Source organism: Hemiscyllium ocellatum, chromosome 42, assembly GCF_020745735.1.
Source record: "Hemiscyllium ocellatum isolate sHemOce1 chromosome 42, sHemOce1.pat.X.cur, whole genome shotgun sequence".
NCBI classification, from domain to species: domain Eukaryota; kingdom Metazoa; phylum Chordata; class Chondrichthyes; order Orectolobiformes; family Hemiscylliidae; genus Hemiscyllium; species Hemiscyllium ocellatum.
Genome location: NC_083442.1, coordinates 35,765,022 through 35,786,760, shown reverse-complemented (window position 1 = coordinate 35,786,760; position 21,739 = coordinate 35,765,022). Strand labels below are relative to the sequence as shown.

Sequence of the window (21,739 nt, the reverse complement as noted above, 5' to 3'; positions counted from 1 at the left end):
TAGTCCTACCTTGTCCCTGCCTGCCCTGACTGTTTGACTCACTTCTGTTCTCAGCTGTACCCATCTCAGATCGATCTCTTTCCTCACTATCTATCAACTTAGGATTTTCAGTCAGGCTCTCGGTGTAGCACACCTTTCTGTGTTTGAAGTTCCATATGCTAAAACACAGTATCTTGGTCTTTCTATTCAGAAAGGACATGAGCACATGCTGACCCATTTCAACTCAACAAAATAGATGACATCCATTTGCTGGTTAATTTCTGAGGGCAATGCCTTAACTAGTCAGAGTCAATCTGCCTTGTTTAAAATTTTAACAAAACTTCACAGTTAACTAACAGCCATCATTAACTGATGCATTTTCAATAGCAACAACTCCATCAATCAGAGTCCACTTGTCAACCAGTTGTCTACTCTGACATATTATAGATGTTGTTTTCTCTTTATTTTGGTACTTCTATGAAGGCCCAGGTGAATGAGAGACAAAAAGTTTCAACTCAAAATGTTTTTCTGCAATGCTTGAATGATGGTATAGTTTGTTTCTAGTCAACTAAGGTTCCTGTGGACCAGAAACACGAGATTCAAGTCCCATTTCAGCGTTTAATGGCCAATAAAGATCTGTTCATAACATGTCCAAACAGGGTGATTGTCAATTTATAGGTCCTTCCAGTATAGCAGATGGTAAGATCAGTCGAGGTTCCTGGTCAGCTGGCCTGCAAAAGGCAATGGAAAACAATTGTAGTTCTTTTTCAATTATAATCATGCACCAATCCAGTGGAAGTCCATGGGTTCCCAGTGTCCTCTTCAGGCATAGTACTTGAGAAAGGAAAGTAAGTGAAGATCAATCTAGATAAGCTGGATGAAATGTATCCCAGCTGTGTGGGGCAAAGGAGGAAATAGCAGGGGCACTGGAAATACTTTTCAATTCCTCTCTAGCCTCAGGGGAGGTGCCAGAGGACTGGAGGACAGCCAATTATTCAAGAAGAAAGCAAGAGATGTATATTTTATGCACGCACACACTCTCACAGTACAGGCCAGTCAAATTACCCTCAATAGTGAGGTAACTGTTGAAAATAGTTCTGCAGGACAGAATTAATCTCTACTTGGAGAGGCAGAGATTAGTCAGCAACAGTCAGTGTGGCTTTGTTCAGGGGAGGTCATATCTGACCAAGTTTGATATTTTGAAAAAGATAACCAGACGTGTAGATGAGGACAATACATTCGCTAAGACTTTTGGATGAAGTCCCGCATGGGAGACTGAGAGCAAAGCTAAGAGCCCATGGGATTTAAGGAGGTTCAGCAAATTGGATGCAGAATTGGATGAGTGGCAGGAAGTAGAGGTTGATAGGCAAGGGGTGCCTTTGTGACTGGAAGCCATGTCCATCCTCCTCCTTGGTGGTCCCTTGCAGATGAGGATGACTCCCTTTCACACTCATGGTATGTCCATATACGGCTGTAAAGACCGATATGGCTACTGCAGGCCCTGTTACAATGGGGGCAAGTGCTGGCCATAAGAAGGGGTGGGTGGGGCATTGGTGTGGCAGCACAGTCCTTTCGCTGTTTTTGCCTCAGGAGAGATTCCTTTGGGAAGAATGTTGGGGCCCAATCTGTTTGTATATAAATGATTTAGACTGGAATGCAGGAGGTTAAAAATGTGTTGCTGGAGAAGCGCAGCAGGTGAGGCAGCATCAAAGGAACAGGAGAATCGACATTTCGGGCATAAGCCCTTCTTCAAGCCCGAAAAGTCGATTCTCCTGTTCCTTTGATGCTGCCTGACCTGCTGCGCTTTTCCAGCAACACATTTTTAAGCTCTGATCTCCAGCATCTGCAATCCTCACTTTCTCCTGGAATGCAGGAGGGCTGATCAGTAAATTTGCAAATGATACAAAGATTGTTGGAATGTTGAATAGTGAGGAGGATATGCTAAGATTACAGGCGGATATAGACAGGCTGATCAGTGGAAAATGGAATTCAACCTGGATAAATGTGAAGTGATGTACAAGGACAGGACAAACAAGGCATGGGATTATGTGATGAATGGTAGGACCCTGAGAAGCACCGAAGATCAGAGGGACCCTTGTACATGTCTACCAGTCCCTTAAGATAGCAGAACAGATAGGTAAACTTGTTAAGAAAGCATGTGGGATACATCCCTTTATTAGAGGAGGCATAGAGTTTAAGAGGAGGGAGGTTATGTTGAAACTCTATAAAACCTTTGTATAAGTTACAGTTTGAATATTGTGTGTTGTTCTGAAATCTACATTATAGGAGCAATGTGATTGCACTGGTGTGGATGCAGAGGAGATTTACCAGGAGGTTGCCTGGGCTGGAGAGTTTTAGTTATGAAAGAGGGATTGGACAGACTGGGGTTGTTTTCCTTGCAGTGAGAATACTGAGGAAGAACATGACTGAGCTGTATAAAATTATATAGGGGCTTTTCCACTTGATGGATTGATCAGTGATCAGGTAGGATAGATTTACAATAGGGGTAGGAGACTTAGGGTGGGTACGAGGAAAATTGTTTTCAGCTAAAGGGTGATGCGAATCTGGAACTCTCTGCATGTAAGCGTAGAAGAGGTAGAAATCCTCCGAATACATGGAAAGTTTTTAGATGTACACTTTCATTACCAAGGCACACAGGGTATGGGCCATATGCTGGAAAATGGGATGAGAATAGTTTAGTGGTTGTTTTTGACCAGCACAAACTCAACAGGTGGAAGGGCCTTTTTCTCTGCTGTAGTCCTTTCTGACTCAAAGGCTTTTCTTTTTGGTAAACAAATGGAAGTCAAGGTAGTGCTCATTGCAGTCCATTTCTTACTGACTTCTACTCCCTGAAATGGAATTCTTTGTCCGACTGCCTTTTCCATTCCACAGTCTTACAGCTTGTAAAAACATTTGTGTAAATTTTAATCTGGAAATTTGGACACAGCTGAATGCTCTCTTTGGGGGAGTTTGAAGGTAGAGAGTGATTTAATTAGAAAAATGAACAGAAGTTGCTGGAAAAGCTCAACAGATCTGGCAACATCTGTGAAGAGAAATCAGAGTTAATGTTTTGGGTCTGGTGACCTTTCCTCAGTGACTTAATTGGGTGGGAAAGGAGCCTGCCACCTTCCCTCCTTGATTAGGTCTGGGTTAATGTCTTCTGAGAGACCTCATCCCATCACCACAAGTAAATGCATAGATCATGAAGAGTAATCAGTTGGGGTTGCTTGAGAGCTCCCAGTGAGGGCAGAAAGAGGTATATCCCTTGTTGTCAATCCTTACTGAGGAACTTGGCATCATAAAGGAGTGGGGCAGTGCAGCCTAAGTCCCATCCCTCTCTTGCTCACCATTAGCATGGATCTCTTGCTGAGTTCTGGCCTCTGGTAGGTGCCCAGACAACAAAAACCACCACTGCTTGCCATGTAGACCAGTTGGCTTCTGATTGCTTATTTGGGGAGATTTCCCTCCAAGGTCCTTGATTCTGAGGAAGGCCCAGAACTGCTGAGCGCTTAAGAAAGTGATGCAAGATTCCACCTGAATTTCTAGTTTGTGTGTGAGACTCCTGTCACCTGGATTAAAGGGGATCTGAGAAATGCTTGATTTTCAAGGGACTTGGTTAATTCTTGCTATGATTTTATAATGCACAGTTTTCTACTCTCTGATGAATGCGCTTGTTTGAGTCAGTCTAAGTGGAGGTGTCTTCCAGTTTAGCTGAAAATCAATATTCGCTGAGAACATAGGAAGACTGCACTTGACACATGCTAATATATGACCTGTTCTATATGTGACTGTCTTAATTTGTCATGTTAAATTGCTACGAAAGCTAACAGCAGTGATATAACAACCTTCGGTATTTCACCTTAGTGTCACACAGCTCAGAGTGCTCATCAAACATGATCCAAGTTTGGGGGAAGATGCTGCAGTTATACTGCTGAGTTTCAATGGTGGTAATTGAAAAATTCACACATTTTCCTAAAATCCCAGTGATTGCACAGCTTGTTCCTGTATGTGCTGAAGCTTATGGTTGGGGCAGTATTTGTCGTTTGTGTGTTCATCATTCCATTTTCTTTTGTTTTAGTTCCCCCGCACTTCTTGAAGCGTCCAGCAAACATTTATGCTCATGAGTCCATGGACATCGTGTTTGAATGCGAAGTGATAGGGTCGCCAATGCCAACTGTGAAGTGGATAAAGAATGGGGACATGGTCATCCCCAGTGACTATTTTAAGATTGTTGTAAGTAAATACTTTAAATGAACCCCTCACATTTCCATTAGCTTTTCCCGGGTGAACGCTACTTGCCTCACTCAGCATTAAGTTCAGAATAAACCTGAGCCAGGGCAGCTGACGCTTTCTGTCTGTGCTGCCATTGATTGTGTTACATCCTGTGCTGTTCACTAAAGGCCTGGCACAGATTTGGCCTCTTAATGCCACATGTGAGGCACAGAAAGTTACATTTTCACCACAGTGAGCTTGGAACAATAAAAATTCACATGGCTTTAATTTCCTGCCTAGTTTCCTGCTGGTATTTGCTATAATGTATGACAGAAATGCTTATGATAGTTTTAACATCTATGACAATAGAACAAACATAATATCCACAAGTAAGCACTGCATGAGGTCTTCTGGTTGACAGTATTTACTGCTTTTATGTGTTTCGTATGGATTCCTCCTGACATTAGCCATGAGAGTATTGGTGGAGGGGAATAGTATAAACTTTTAATTGTATTATTATATGAGAAATATTTCTGTAGCAGTCACATAAACTGTCCTACTGGACAGCCTCACCTAGTGCCTCTCCTCTGGGAGCAATTATATTTCCCTTGAATTCTTGACAAGTCAGTGTGAAGTAGGATGAGTGTGACTATTGATGTGGATAGGCCTGTATGGTTAGGACTGAATCAATGATGAACTTGGTTCAAAGTGGGCAACAACAGATGGATGTTGTATTGCTCCTGCACAGGAACTCTCTCCTTCAGCCAATCCCACTTGCTCAATTTTCTGAATCAAATTTCCTTCAGGTAATCTTTTGCTAAAACTCTTCATGCCTTTGTCATATTGTTCTGTAAAAACACAAAGAACACGTGAATGACTACTGTTGGAATTGTGTGTTGATTTTCATTTTCTCACCTTCCTTAAGGCACCTTTTAAGGACATAGGAACAGGGATAAGTCATTCGGCCCTCAAGCCTGGTTGGCCGTTCAATGGCCTAACTCCATTTACCTGCCTTTGGCCCATATTCCTAATTGAGAAGGACATTGTGTTTGATGGGCCTTTTGAATTTTGAGTCCCTGATTCTTTACAGACCTGCTGTCCCCATAAACATAGATTATCTGGGATCTCCATCAGTGAACAAGACCAGGCAGCCTGGGCTGATTTCCCTCCTCCCTCATTTATACCTCAGCATGAGAGCATTGAGACCAGTTGGGGTACAACTCCTCCCTTTCTGCCTGGTCATCTCACTCAGCACGCTCTGGCAAACAAGCCTGGGAGGTTCTCCTGTGTGTGGCTTGCTGACTGTGCATGCTTGTGGGAATCTTCGGTTCCATTTGCTGGAAAGCTAGTGTTTGCCATGTCTGCTCGATCAGAACAGCTAGATGTCTGACCATCCCGATATCTTCTTTCAATGGAGTTGAATCTCTTGAATTCCTGGTGACTGTTGCAGCTTTCTTTCTCTTCTGTGATTGTTGAGACTGTTAGGGCTTTAATTTACAGGGTTTTATTGACTTTTGTTATCATGGAACATTATAGCTCTTTGAATAATGAAATATTATTAGGTGTTGAGTACCGTAATCGACATTTAATGCAGAAATATTCTACCACAATAATATGCCTTATCCCTAGTCTCAGAAGAGCATGAAATACTAAAGGTTTGGAATTTCCCAGCGTGGTAAATCTGTGGCAGGAAATGTTAAGCATTGCTCCTTTTCTGTGTTTCAGAATGAGCGGAACCTGCAGGTTCTGGGTCTGGTAAAATCTGATGAAGGTCTGTATCAGTGTGTGGCAGAGAACGATGTAGGGAATGAACGGGCCAGTGCGCAGCTCATCATCTTGGAGCATGGTAAGTGAGAAGCAGCACAGACGTATCAACCAGGTGCTGCCAAGGAAGAGGGAGCCCACAGGACACTGTCAGATCTCAGAACTTGGCAGTCAGAGTGAATAGGAAACAGGTGGTAGAGGCAGTGAGGCAGATGGTAGAATACTGCTTTCAGTAACAGCTCTGTTTGCTCCAAGCTAAGAACAGCTTGTACGTGTTTTCAGAATGCAGTATGTGGAGAGATTACTGACTGCAGCACTTTCTACAGTATCTTCACCATTAAGGACGATCTTTTCTTAAATGACCCATTTTTAGAAGAACATTATTTTTGCTTCTCTCAAGCTTTTTTTCCTGTTGCAATCACTTGCTGCCCTGGGAATATTTGCATGTCAGTGCCTCTTTCAACTTCAACCAAAAGGTACATGCAAGTGCCTCAACTTAGATTCCTCCTTAGCGACTAAATTTCCCATTTCCTTTTGCCAGAACTGGATGAAGGGCTAATCCATTAGTTGGTGATTTGTCCTAACTGGAGGACGGTGAAATAGAAACTGGCTGGCAAACCTCCCATTTCCTGATGGTAGAGTACGAGGGAGCCAGCTATGTGGGAATTTAGACAATGGTACCTTTTAGTGTTGGATAGAGGTGTAATCTATTGTCTGGACAGTCCTCTGGGAACCACTCAGGATAGTTTCATTCAGCCCGGTAGGATTGCTTCCCAGTAACAGAGGGAATGTCAGTTCAGGCAGTGAGGGGTAACTGCGATCTTAGATGTGCATTTCAGTATCTCACCCAAGTGGTCAGCTTCTCTGGTGAGCCTAGTCGATGTCTGTGATCTGCTTGACCACAGAGACATCTCAACTGAGTCCGGGGTGTTGTCCTTGTAAGTTAGTGGGAGCTTGGAGACAAGGAAGTTGTGTAAATTCTCTGGTGATGCAAATGGTCACAGTTGGAAAAAAAACCTGATAGTGAAAGAAATCACTCTTGAAAATGGGTCATTGGATTCTGACTATTGATCGGTTAAGGAACTCTTGCCCATAGTCCAGGCTGGCAACTTAACTGAAACTCTCAATGATGTTAGTTAATATCACACCATCTGGGAAATAAATTAAAATTTCCCAACCAGTAAAGCTCAGTAACCCACTAGATAAACCAGCTGGGCAATGAGCACATTGTGATAACAATCTAATTAATGAAGCCGTTGACAGTGGTATTGGGCTGAGTTTTCTGTATATACACACATATATGTGTGTGTGTATCTATGCTGTGCTATATGTTTGTGTCTTTGTTGTGCTCCTTTGGGTGTGCATTTTCACTCTGTCACAGTTGTGTCTCTCTGCTGTGCTCATGTGTCTGTGCAGGTCTCTCTACTCTGCCATGTGTATGTGTCTGCTATACTCCTGTGTCCATGTGCATCTACACGCTGCTGTATGTGTGTGTCTGTTTAACGTCGTGTGTGTCTCTACTGTGTTTTGGAGTTGTGTGTATGTGACATCCCCAGTTCTCTCTCTCTGTAGTGCTGCTCCACTGTGCTTCCATGAATGCCTCCATCCTTGTCATTATGTGAGAGCCACACAACCCACTGAATGAACCTCTCAGTTAATGTACACTGATTGAGGTTTCTTTTCATTTCTATTTTCGGTAAAATCAAGACACTGACTGTAAAACAGGGAACACTAACTTGTACTGGTATTTCATCTCAATGCCAAAAATAGTGTCAATACCAAATACAGCCCTGAGTGTTCTCAGAGGGAAGTGTGTATAACATGGAATCAGGACATTTTAACTGGAGATGAATCTAACCCCATTCCTATAATCATTCACTCTATTGATTTACTGTTCAATTTCCATTATAAATCTCTGTATACTGATTGATCGTTTTAATATCCATTCCCTGATCTATTCTCCTGTTGTCTTTATCAGCAGTGAGCTTCCTGACTGCTGAGAAATAACTGTTGGCGTTCAGTGCAGACAGCAAACGAGAGCAGAGCCTCCACCCCTCCCCACCTACCACCTTTGCCCAACCCTGTGAGGCTGTAGTTTTAGCCACTGGTATATGATTTCTAAAACCCAGGAGCTAAGTGTTGTTCTTGACTGACAGGGAAGGTGGACTAAATCTTTTCTGCACCTCACCGCGGTCTCTTGGCAGCTTTGGTTTCCTGTGGTATGCAGAGCTTTTTGAGATCAGTTCACAAGTTAATGTTAAACAGTCAGAGGCCTCTTCGTATCCAAACGTATGGACACATGCCTCTCCTGCTGAATTTTTCCTCTTGTAATTCTCTATTAAGTTGTGTCTCCAGCATTGAAAGCATGGTTATGATATTGGTCTTGTTTGTGAGATCAGGAGCTTGGGTTCATAAACGCTGAAATGTGAGTGTAATTGTTTGAATACAGACACAGTACTCCATCTCTGCATTGTCTTAATTGTACTTCTGTTTTTTATTCAAGCAGCATCAAATCTTGACAATCCATTCTGATTGTGAAGCGCACAATTCAGTGACTTTTGGGGATATGGAAAGTTAACATCGAAAGTGGAATGATTTAAGAATAAAGAGATTATATATTGTTCAGGAAAAGATGTTATAGACGAGTTGCTTATCTTTAGAATTATCTGGAAGTCAAGGAAATTGAAATAATCTTTTTGGGAAAGGTGGATGTGTGAGTAATTTGCTGAATTACAATCAGACATAATATTGGAAGATTCCAGGGATAGTGAAGGAAGATGTAACAATTTGTACAGAGAGGTAAGCAGCAACTTTAATTAACCCAATTGTATCCTATAGCCTTGTTAAACCCAGCAGGCTTTGATGCTGCTGCTAGAGTCAGAGACATGTTCACAAGGGCTAGCTGTCTCATTGTATTCTGAATCAAAATTAAAAGGAATGGAAGTGCAACAATTGGATGAGAACCTAGTAAATGTGGTTCATGACTGCCTCTGGATATAATGGTACAATCTTATCAGCTGCAAGGAGCTGGCATTGAAAGCGGGGATCTTGGGAAAGATGAGCATCACGTTGGTGTTATCGTATCTTGGTGCACCAGAGATTGAGTAAGTGTGATCATACTGGAACTTTCTCCACAGACCTGCACAGATACATGCACATGCATGCATATACAGGCAGATATACCTGCATAAAAAGACACACATGTATGCACAGATATATATACTCGCTCAGGAATGCATGTACACAGACATACTCACATGCGCACAAACACACACATTCAGACAGACGCACACACATACATACCCAAACATGCCTCCCAGCAGTAGCAAGTAACCAGTTAGTGGAGAATGCTTAGGGACAGATTGGTGACCACACCGAGGTCTTCCTGATGGTGAACAGAGTAAACCGAGGTTGTCTCACAGTAGATGAGGCAGCCTCCTGAGAGTGCCAGTGACTCATAAACTCAGAACCATTCATAGAACAGAAGGATGCATTCAGCCCATTGTATTTGTGCCAGTCAACAAAGATATAACTACACTAATCCCGATTCCCTACTTTTTGGTTCCTGTCACTGGATGCTTCAGCTATGCCAAGGGAACATTTAAATGCTGCAAGAGTTTATGACTGCACCACTCTTTCAGGCAGTGAATTTCAGACTTTCTCCTCCCTCTGGATGAAAAACATTTTCCTTAGCTCTACTCTTAGATTTAAGCTAAGAGGTAGAAAACTATCTCCCTGGTCATTGACCTCACTCCTAATGGAAAAGATGCTTTTCTAACTAGCCTATCTATGCCCCTCATAATAGGGTTGTAGAGTCATGCTGCACTGAAACAGACCCTTTGGTCCAACCAGTCCATGTCAACCATAATCCCAAATGAAACTAGTCCTACCTGCCTGCACTTGGCCTATATTCCTCCAAACATTTTTTATTCATGTACTTATCTAAGTTTAAACATTGTAACTGTACCTGCATCCACTACTTCCTCTGGAATTTCATTTCGCATAAGAGCCACTCTGTGTAAAAAAAAATGCCCCTCGTCCTTTTTAAATCTTTCTCCCCTTACCTTAAAAATATGCCCCCTGGTCTTGAAATTCTCCACCCTTGGGAAAAGACACCTGCCAGTCACCTTATCTGTAACCATTTTTTAAACCTCTAAAGGTCACCTGTCCATCTGCAATGCTCTAGTGAAAAACCTCCCAGCCTATACAGCCTCTCGTCATAACTCCAGACTTCCATTCCTGGCAACATCTTGGTAAAACTCTTCTGAACCCCTCCAGTTTAATATCCTTCCTATAACAGGGTAACCAGAACTGGACACAATACTGCAGAAGAAGCCTCACCAACATCCTGTACGACCTCAACATAATGTCCCAACTCCAATACTCAAAAGTCTGAGCAATGAAGGCAAGTGTACTAAATGCCTTCTTAACCAAAGTTTGTGAGAAGATTTGTAGCTCGGGTGCTCGTTGTTGTGGTTCTGTTCGCCGAGCTGGGAATTTGTATCACAGACGTTTTGTCCCCTGTCTAGGTGACATCTTCAGTGCTTGGGAGCCTCCTGTGAAGCGCTTCTGTGTTCTTTCCTCCGGCATTTGTAGTCCAAACCACTTCAAATGCCAGAGAAAAGATCACAGAAGCGCTTCACAGGAGGCTCCCAAGCACTGAGGATGTCACCTAGACAGGGGACGAAACGTCTGCAACACAAATTCCCAGCTCAGCGAACAGAGCCTTCTTAACCACTCTATCTAGATATGTTGCAAACTTCAAAGATTTTTTCTATACCTCTATCAAGTTCCCTCTTAATCTCTGCTGCTTCAAGGAACACGACTCCAAACTATCGATATTGTCCTCATAATTCAGAGCCTCTAACTCAAGCAGTCTCCTGGTTAACCTCCTCTGCACTTGTCTCTAATGTATTCACACCGTTCCTATAATGTGGTGCAGGAACTGCGTGCAGTACTCCTGCTATGGCTGAACTGTAATGAGGCATCTTCACCATCATTTTCTTCACCACCACCCCCCACCACCAAACCCCAAAAACAAATGCCAGAAGGTCACAGCTGCTGGCCATCCTTTAACAGGATTTAATTTCAGACTCAGGATCAGTCTTGCTCATTGAAACATGAAGATGATAATGTGCCCCATGACATCAGTCTTCTCCTGTGCTGTCTGTAGTAACAATTAATTTAAAGAAACTAGGAGCAGAAACTAGAAAACCATAAATAAATACCTAGATCTCTTGCTTTGTCATATTGCATTGAGCAACAAGACATCGCATGGGCTGTCTGTGATCAGTTTTAGATGTACATTTCTGTTGTTTTGAAAGACAATTGCAGAAATCAAACAAAAGGGACATTGGAGCAAAACAGAAATAAATGCAAGTCGAGAGTTAGCCTGACTTTGGCTGTAATGAAATATCGACTTAAGATTATTGACTGACTGGTATCTTGGGACTTGAGATTGGTGTGGCACATAGTGTCTGACTTTTCCTGATGAAGTAGAATTGTGGCATGGATAGAACATAGAGGGAGGCTATTCAGCTCATCACTTTGTTCCAACTGTAAGAGCAGTTTGTTGACAGATAATTCACAGGATTGTTACAACTCTGAAGGAAGCCATTTGGCCCATTGTGACTGCACCTAGTCTCTGACCATTTTATCTGAGTGCCAGTATCCTGCCTTTTCCCTGTAACCTTGTGTATTGTTTCTGGATAAATAATTATCCAGCGTCCTCTTGAATGCCTCAATTGAACTTGCTTTGACCAAACTTCCAGGGAGTGCATTCCAGACCCTAACTACTCACTGTGTAGAAAAGTTTGCATTTGCTCCTTTTGCAAATACTTTAAAACTCTCTATCAAACCTCTCCAAGGAAAACAGTTTTAATTTCCCTCAGAATGGAAGTGTCTCAGCCCTGGAACTATTCTCATAAACCTCCTCTGCACTCTCTCCAATGTATTCACATCCATCCTATTGTGTGACATCCAAAACTGGTCACCCTATTCCAGCTTAGGTCTAACCAGCGTCTTATATGAGTTCAATGTAACGTACTCCTCTTTTATTCTGTGTCCGTATTTATGAAGCCAAGAATACTATATGATTTATTGACAGCTCTCGCTACCTATTCTGCCACCTTTAATGACTTACACCCCAAGTCTCTGCTCTTGTGCATCCTTTACATTGGTACCTTTCCTTTATACTGTTTAGAAGGAGGAAGTGAGGTCTGCAGATGCTGGAGATCAGAGCTGAAAATGTGTTGCTGGAAAAGCGCAGCAGGTCAGGCAGCATCCAAGGAACAGGTGATTCGATGTTTCGGGCATAAGCCTTCCTGACCTGCTGCACTTTTCCAGCAACACATTTTCAGCTTTATACTGTTTACCCATGCTCTTTGCACCAAAATCCATTGCCTCACCTGTATCTGGCCACTCCCAAAGTGTCAATGCCATTTTGAAGTTCTACACTGCCCTGCTGTCAGTTTAAATTCTCCCAAGTTTCTTATCACCCACAAACTTGACAAATAGTCTCTGTATGTGAAGATCCTAGATCATTTTGGGTTCCAATTTTGACTCCTACAGAATTCCACTTTGTAATGGAATTCCTCCAGCCCAAAAAAGCCATTATCCATTACTGTCTCTTTCCTGTCGCTCAGCTAATTCTATATCCACATTACCACTATCCTTTTTATTCCTTGCCCTACAACCTTCCTCATAGATCTGTTGTATAGCACTGCATTAAACACCTTTTGGAAGTCTGAGTGTACCGTTACCAACACCTTGTCCCCATCTCGTCTCAGTTTTTTTTAAAAGTAAAACTCTAGCATGATAGTTAGACATGATTTTTCCTTAACGATTCCAAGCTGACTTTCTGAATCAATCCATATGTTTCCATGTGATAATTAGTTCTGTTCTGAATAATTGATTCTCAAAGTTTTCCCACATGGAAATTAAACTGACTGGTCTGTAATTACTGCGCTTACCTTTACAATACATTTTGAACAAAGGTGTAATATTTGCAATTCTTCAATCCTCCTGTCCCATTCTGAATCCAGAGAACACAGAATGAATTACTGTTAATGTCTCTGCATTTTCCACTCTCACTTCCTTCATTATCCATGAATGTATCTCATTCAATTCAAAAACCTATCACCTTTAAGTACTGACTGCATATCCAATACCATCTCTGTATCAATCTTTGGCCCTTTTAGTGACTGAGTTTCCTTCTCTAATACCATGGCCTGGCAAACATCTGCATCGTAAGTAAAGACAGATGCACGGTATTCATTTAACACTTCAGCCATGCCTCTTCGCTCAGTGTTTAAATCCCCCTTTTGTCCCGAATTGGCCCTCTTCTTTCTTTTACCACCCTTTTTCTATTGATGTGCTTTCCTTTCATGTTTGCTGCCAGTCTTCCTCCATAATCCTTCTTTGCTTCTTGTATATGCTTTTTTTCCTCCTTTATGTACCTTCTGAGTTCATTTTGGTTTTCAATTGTATTTACTATCTGACCTTGTATGAAGCAAACATTTTCTTCTTTAACTAAATTAATATCTACTATTTCATCCTGACTTGTAAGTTTGTTTATCCTGCATTTCCCTTTTGAGGGAATATATATTGACTGCCCTCAATCCATCCCTTGTTTAAAGGTAACCAGTTGGTCAGCTGATGATTTTCCCACCAAACTTTGGTTCCAGTTTGCCCAGCCCCGCTTTGTTCTTGCCTCATTGAAGTCTGCTTTCCACAAGTTGATTCTTCTTACTCTTGATTGATCAATTTAATATTTCACCGTCAGCGTAAACCTTATGATATGATAGTCACTGGCCCTTAAGTGTTCTCCCATTGTCACATTAAAGTCCTCCATTATAACTACTCAGTGATGTTTACATATCTCTGTAATTTCCTTACAGATTTGTTCCTTGATATCTTTAGCACAAGCTGATGGTCTGTACATTACACCAAGCATTGTAATTGTATTCCTTAACTCTAGACAGATTGATTTTGTCCTTGAACTGTCTGAAACATCACCTTTCCCCAGTACTTCAATGCTTTCCCAATGATTTCCTTCATCAAAAATGCCATCCCTTCTCCTTTTTATCCTTTCCTATCTTTTCTGAACACTTTGTAACCAGGAATATGTAACACTCAGATCTGACCTTTGTTAAGCTGCAATATCACAATTTCCCATGCTAATCTGCACCTGTAATTCTCAGTCATATTAACTATACTCCCTGCATTCACAAATGTGCAGTAGGCCTGTGATTTAGACTTCATTATTCTCTCCCTTACTGCATGGAATAAATTGGTTTCTTCCTTATACCAGCTCCACCTATTAACTTCAAAAACAAAAGCAAGGATAGTCTTGATGATAAATTTGTAGCTTGTTCTTGTGGCATTTTCTGGAACAATATGTTGTGGAACCAACTAGTGAGAAAGCTAATTTAGCTCTAGCATTGTGTAATGAGGCAAGGTTAATCCGTAATCTCATCATAAAACATCCGCTGGGAACCTGTGATCACTACAACAATTAAATTCCATGTTTAGTTTAAAAATGACATCCTCAATCACAAATTAGAATCGTAAAGCCAATTACATGGGTGAGAGTAGAGAACTGCCTAAGATTAGTTGAGTAAATAGACAAAGATGTATGACTGTAAATAACTTGGTGGAAAAAGTTAAAGAATAAATTCAAAATAATCAACAAAAATCCATTCCATTGAAAAATGAAAACTCTTTAAAATAAAATCCATCCATGAGTACCTGGAGGCAACCCACTCAGACACCAAGAACATGCAAAGCTGACATAGACATTTGCCTGAGACTGGCATTGAACCGGGTCCCTTGCACTGTGAGGCTGTGAGCCATTATATATTTAAGATGCTTCTGAATTACATTTTGAACTGAGAGTTTTCAGTAGTGCAGAAAAATCTGCAGTATAATGTAGGGAAGTGTGAAGTTATTCCCTTTATTTGTAAGAATAGAAAAATGGAATGTTTTGAAAAGTAAATATCGATATTCAGTGAAACTAGGATGTGCTCATGAAAGGAGCTCAGAATATTAGCAGATACAACAGGTAAATGAGAAGACTTTCACATGTGGGCCTTCATTTCAAGGGTGTTTGAATACAGGAATATGAAAGTCTAACTCCAGTTGTCTGGGGCATGGGTGAGATCACATCTGAAATACTGAGAGCAATTTTGATTCCCATATTTAAGGAAGTTATACTTGCATTGGAGGCATTGTATGAACCTTCACTATATTGTTGCCTTGTACGATGATGATGTCCTATGATGAGAGGCTGAGTAAAGTGGACCTGTATTCTCTGGAGTTTAGAAGAATGAGATGTGATCTTAGTGAAACATGCAAAGTTCTTAAGGGGTAGGGTTGATACTGAGAAATTGTTTCCACTGTCTGGGGATTCAAGGGGGCATAATCTTCTGATAGGATCCCAATCATTTAGGACTGAAATGAGGAGGCATTTCTTTATTGAAAGGGGCTATGAATCTTTAGACTTCACTACCTCAGGATGTTGTAGGTGCTCCATCCTTGAATATGTTTAGAATAGACAAATTTCTCATGCCTGAAGTAATTGAGGGATGGAGGAAAATAGGTTTGAAGCTCAAGATCAGCTTTGGTGGTATTGAATAGCTGAGTAGCTGAACAGGACATATAGCCCACTGTTCCGATCCTCTGTGTTCTTGTTTAAAAAACGAAAACACAGAAAAGTCTCCCAAGGTAATTTTCCTCTGACACTCAATATCAGGTAGCAAATGGATGCCAAATTTTACCTCCTACAGTTGCAATATTTTAGGATTGAAAATGTTCTGTACTCCAAGTATAAGTGCAGGGCCTCTTATTGAACTGCTTATGTAGATGTAATGTCAGCACATGCCTTCTTTTCAATGGTGATGTTATTGTAATGTGTGAATGACCCCTTTCAGTTCAGCAGTAAGTTGCTCGTTTGCCCTTTCTGTGTTTGTTCATTTTGTTATGTTCCCATTGTGCTTTGGTTTGGTTTATTTTCTTTTCTTTTTCTCCTTGTTTTATTTTTATTTTTGTTTTGTTTATCATTGTGTCTGCCATCCCATACACAAACCTACCTGTATCCAAGATGTTCCCATTCCGACGTTTCCCCCTCCCTCACTGATAAGTGCCACTGCTGACCATCTAGCAGCTGCCGCGGCTGGACACCTGCCGTCTGCCCCTCGGGATGTGATGGCACTCCTTGTCTCCACACGTTTCATCAAGTTGACTTGGCGCCCACCCGCAGAGCCTCATTCTGAGATCCTCACATACTCGGTCTATTACTCGAGAGATGGCACCAACAGGTAAGAGTCACACTAACGTCTACCTCTCTACATTAATACTGATTATAAGGAATATAAGATGTATTAAACATGGAAAGACTGTTTACTGCTCAAGTGTTCCCCGGTTTAAAGGCAATTTATTTTCCATCATTTTATTTTATTTAAATCATACCCAATTGTCGTCTTGTCTCCTGATTCATGCTGGGACTCGGGTTCCAATGGTGCCAATTACCCTTTGATACCAAATGTGTGAATCCAAATGGTGAGTGCTGAACAAACAGAGGGAGGGGTAGATCTTTACAGTACTTGTTTTAGACAGTGATTTAATCCTCTGCACAGAGTGATGAGAATCTGTTTCTGAAAGCATGAAGGAAGTGGCCACTTCTCAAGTGACATCAGCATGTTCCTCGGTTTTGTCACTACGACATTAAATATCTCGGTTGACCAACTTGGCAGAATCCAAACACTACCAGTTTTTGTCCAGAGTTTATTGACCTGACTGCGTTATTTCAAAGAGCAGGGCAGTTCTCCCTGATGTCTTGGTCAAAAGCTAACATCACCAAAAATCAGACTATCTGGTTATTACAGGATTGCGATTTGTGGGATATTGCTGTGTGAAAATCAACTGTTGGGTTTTCTACATTATAACAGTAACTACACTTCAAAAATAAAGAGTTGTAATTGGAGATGTCTACTGTAATCCCATTTCTGTGCTGCCATATTTTCTATTCTTTCCTTTCAAATATCTCTTACCCTTTTAAATTGATCTCTAACCTCTGTCTCATTAGTTACTGTGATAAAACATTCTTCTATCCTGTCCCTTATTCTAATGATAATCCTGATTTACTAAGAAGTGAAAACAAGGTTTCATTATTCCTCCTCTTTAATTTATTATGTCCTTCCTTAACTTTATCTGTCTTAGTGAAAATCATGCCAAATTTATCTGTCTTCATTTATTCCTAGGGTTGATCTGAATATTTGCTATGTCTTACCCCAGTTTGTTTACCCTTCCTATAATGGGGTGCCGAGAGTATATCCTCTGATTGTGCCTCAGACAAATCTTGCTCAAACCTAATACTGATCTGTTGTCCTTTTATGGAAAACCCATTAGCCCGTTGCTTTCTGTGGCCTCTATGTTTCAGCATCCCTGTTTTCTGATCTACAATGTGGGAAACAAACAGCATGTAGTGGATATACAGTCATTCTTTCGTCTCTTCCTTCACAAGTCGGGCATTATTACAATTTAGGCAAATCTGCTTTTCACTGTAACATTTATCCAAAAGCTTTTTCCCCACCATCCTGCAACTCTCTTGTCCAAATACTGTTTTCTTTCATCTTTAAGGCAGTGTGTTGGGATATACCTGGCTGAGGAGGCCACCATGTTCTGACATTGTCCTTGTCTCAGTTCACAGACCACATTCCTGTGCAGGGCTCACAGAATAATGATCAGGATTTGAAATCCCCACTGCTTTTACCATCTCTAGTCTAGGGCATGATTGCATTAACTCTAATCTTATAAGGAGCACACACTCACACCACACAGACACACCAGGTAAAGTGAAATATTACCTTACCAGCTGCTCTTCTTTCCCGCTTAGCCATTGAGCGAGTTGAGCATAAGTGACCTTGGTATACTCGGCACTGTCCTAATACAATAAAGACAACAGCGTTGTCCTTGCCTCCTAATCCACAAGATGTGAGGAACAGCAAATACCATAGCGATGTTATCAGCTCCAGTTGGATTGGATGAATTGTGCTGAAATTATTGTTATATCATCAATAGGGAACGTGTGGAAAATACAAGTCGACCTGGAGACTTGGAAGTGACAATTGGTGATTTGATGCCAGATGTGAAATATGTTTTCCGAGTGGTTGCTCACAATAAACATGGAGCAGGAGAGAGTTCTGCTCCTTTCAAAGTGGCCACCCAACCTGAAGGTCAGTCCTTGTGATCTGTCCATGTCGCTATACCTGTGCTGTGATCATTTTTGTATATATGCTTGTCATGCACTATAACTTCTGTTCTATTATAGAAACCTGAGTCTAACCCAGCCACATTATTGTTTCTGTTTTCAATTTTGCCTTGAGCAGAGGCCTAGTTCTGCATGATCTGACCCCTCCTTTGGTAATTAGACAAGTCACCATTTCTTTCTGTGTGAGCCTGTGTGTCATCAGGATGATGTGAGAGTAAGAGTTGACTCCGATGTCCTTGACCTGATGTTGACATAGATGGTCCTTCATCAGAAGCAAGAAACCGTGACTGACTTATTCCCTCCATCGGTGACTGAAGGTATCACTCTGATGTTCTGCCTCAGAATAGTGAGTTGTCATGGCCAAGGAACTGAAGCTACCTCTGTGGATTGTGTAGCTCAGTACCACCACAGGCACTTTGTGCACACATTTTCACCTTGTGATGCTCTGCATTTGTCTCAGGTGCCTACAGTTTGCTGACATATGTGTTAAACCCACACATTCATAGCAAGGAAATGGTTATTTTTCATTCTTCAGTGAGGGAGGAGCTGGAATTTATTTGTGTGGATTGTTTTTAGAACCAGTTATTTTGGTATTCTAAAAATTACTCGGCCTGGACAGGTTGGGAATGAGTGCCAGGAAACAGGGCAGCTTTTTCCATGAGAGCTCCACTGGCTGTGTATTACAGGAGAGATCAGGATCGGGGCTATGTAGCTGGCTATGGTCTTGAGGTGGCCACAGCCTCGCTGTTCCATTGAGTTGAGAGTTCTTGGAAACCAGTCGCTTGCTATCATCTTCAATGGACAATTCTCGATTCCAGAGTTGCATCCACAGTAATTTGTTTAATTCTGTATTTTAAACCTTAATAACAGAAAATTTTGGGAACTTTGTAGTGCGCTCAGCTTCTGAAAGGAAAGTGCCAGCTTTTTGGGTAGAACATTGTTAAAATCACCTGAATTGTCAGGCCTGTCATTTTCTCAAGCTGAAACAGGTTCAGGTGTGCTGAATACATTTAGCTCTGGCATATTTTATTTCTTCATTTAATAATCTATGCAAAATTTATTTTAATCCAAAGTTTTGGAGATTTTTAAAAACTTGTTTCAGGGCTGTGGGTCAGCACTTATTACACATTCCTAATTACCCTGAAGAAGGCAGTAACGAGCTGAGTTTTTTTCTAATTTTCCATTTCTGGAATTTTTTTAAAAATTGCGGATAGAACAGGGATGTCTCTAACCTTCACTGCATTTGAGCCATTGTCATCGATCTTACTCTGAAAATCTGTTTTCTTCAGGTTTCAATGCCTCACTCCCAGGCTTGGTGTTTACATTCGGTGGGGTTGAAATTTCAGAGAGGCAAACTTTTGTACTTTTGTCTCATTGCTGGATAAATGCTCAATGACAATATAATCAGGATGGCAGTGAACAGCAGAAATTTAAAATTTAAAATTTACGATTCATGAAGATTTGCTCCTGTATAGAAGGAAACTATATTTATTAAAATTATCCATTGAAGATGTCTCAAAATACTTCAAGCTAATGAATTACTTATCGTTATTGCAACAGTGAAGCATTCTCTCAGCATTGACCTTCAGCCGTGTGGCAGTCCCTTCGACAAAGATAAAGCTGCCAGAGTTCAGAGATCAACAGGGCTGCCCTCATTAGAGAGAGATGACTGGTGTGAGTTTAGCCTGAGGGTAGCCACACCTCAAATAAGGGGTGAGCTTGAGAGGCAAGACCTTCATGATGACCTCAGCCATTGCAGGAATTGAACACATCCTGTGACATCGTGCTGCATCGCAAATCAGCCGTCCAGCCAACTGAACTAACTGCTACTTCTGCCCCCAGTACTGAGCCTAGATTGACAGCAGTAAGCCCGGTTCGTGAAGTCAAAGGGCAGGATTCTACTTAGGTGTTCTCAAATAATCTCTGCTGGGAGGTGTGCCAATGTATACGTTGAGTGAGCGCAAGGTGGACTAAAGCCCACATTGCCAAATGCCCCGTTGACACTTGTATTTCATCTTGAAATTGAGGATTCACTGTGGGGCTGAAGTTGTAGGGTGACCAGCACTCCTGAGGTTGTCCTACTTAGAGTCACTGCTTCAGGAGAGAATCACTGTGTGTTCATTATTGTATTCATCACAGTAATTGCACTGAGCTGGCAAGAACTGCTTACAGTATATGTGTGCCAGGAATGTAGCAGTTATCTGTATCCCTTTTTAGAGAGTGAAGGTGTGTGAAGGCATGTTCAGTGTGGTGAGGCTGCAGGTGTGTGTGCAGGCTGTGTTGGCATGCAGCTGCTGGCTCTGATGCCAATCGGTGTTGCAGCACTAATTGAAAGAAATGGATCATGACTGAATAAAGCAAACAACTGTCAGGCTTGTTCAAGTTGGTTTGATTTTTTTTGCACCAGTAAGCATCGTTAATTAAACATTTTCATTATTGTGTTCAGTGCAGACATGATATTTAGATTTTCATTTTTTTTCCCACTTCTGCAGAGTGATTGGATTTAGTAATGTTCCTTTGTGTGCAGGATACACAGAGGCACATATTGTAGCTTCACTCTGAGGTCAAGGCAAAGGCATGGACATTCCTCTAGGTTGGCAATGAACCACAGAAAAAAATCAATGAAGTTGCTTTTAAAATATATTCCTTTGTTTCTTGCATTTCTAACTTTGTGATAACCTAGACTGGTGCACCAAACAATGATGTTCTCTCAACCTAAATTTAATATTGAGAATAATCTCTAATTTCCAGTAAAAGAGCAAGGATCAGAAACATGCCTTTAGTCTCAAAATCTGTCTCTTCTGGACAAATGTTAATATCACATTTGCACCTCTACTTCATAGAGCAGCAGTTGAGGAGGACCCCGAGCCAAGGAGACAGCATCACCTGGAGGAGTGGGCGAGCTGGGAAAATAGTATTATGGGAAATGAGAGCCCGACATTGGCATAAAAGGACAATGAGAGTATAAATTAAGTATACACAAATAAACAAAATTAGATGTTACAAAAATCACAAAAAGACTAAACTAAAGACTTTATCTGAGTGCACATAGCACTCATTACAAAGTAACAAATTTATAGCACACACCGAAGTGAGTAAATACATGGCTTTAGGATAGCAGGAATGGGTGCTGAGTATTGAAGCGCATGCAATATTTAAGAAAAACAGGAAGCTATGTAAATTTGGAGGGGTAATGAATCAAGGATGGCATTGTTTAAGGTGATCTTTGTACGGGAAATCAAGACGTAGAATCAGTTTGGGTTGACCTGAATGGCCGGTGAAAGAAGTCGTTAGTGATGGTGGAAGTACAGACCCCTAAATAATAACTACGATGATGGACAAAGTATGCAACAAGTAATATTGGGTGTTTGAGATAAAGGGACTGCAATATTTATGTGTGACTTTAATCTACATGTAAACAGAAAAACATCAGATTGTCAGGGTAGCCTGGATGAACAGCTGGAATGCTTTAGAGAGAGTTTCTTAAAGCAGCATGCTCTGGAACTGACCTGTCAA

The 21,739-nt window shown here is 41.3% G+C and overlaps 1 protein-coding gene across 4 annotated transcripts in view; it reads left to right on the top strand.

The window, feature by feature from the left end:
- The window catches only part of neo1a (neogenin 1a), a 206,149-nt gene that overhangs the window by 138,502 nt on the left and 45,908 nt on the right, over window positions 1-21,739 (top strand). For 3 of the 4 annotated variants that reach the window (XM_060853833.1, XM_060853832.1, XM_060853835.1), the window contains exons 6-9: window positions 4,058-4,212; window positions 5,917-6,037; window positions 16,055-16,271; window positions 18,034-18,188. In XM_060853833.1, coding sequence (XP_060709816.1) covers window positions 4,058-4,212; window positions 5,917-6,037; window positions 16,055-16,271; window positions 18,034-18,188 — 648 coding nt within the window. The remainder of the gene's footprint in view (window positions 1-4,057; window positions 4,213-5,916; window positions 6,038-16,054; window positions 16,272-18,033; window positions 18,189-21,739) is intronic. The other variant, XM_060853834.1, reaches the window with a different exon arrangement.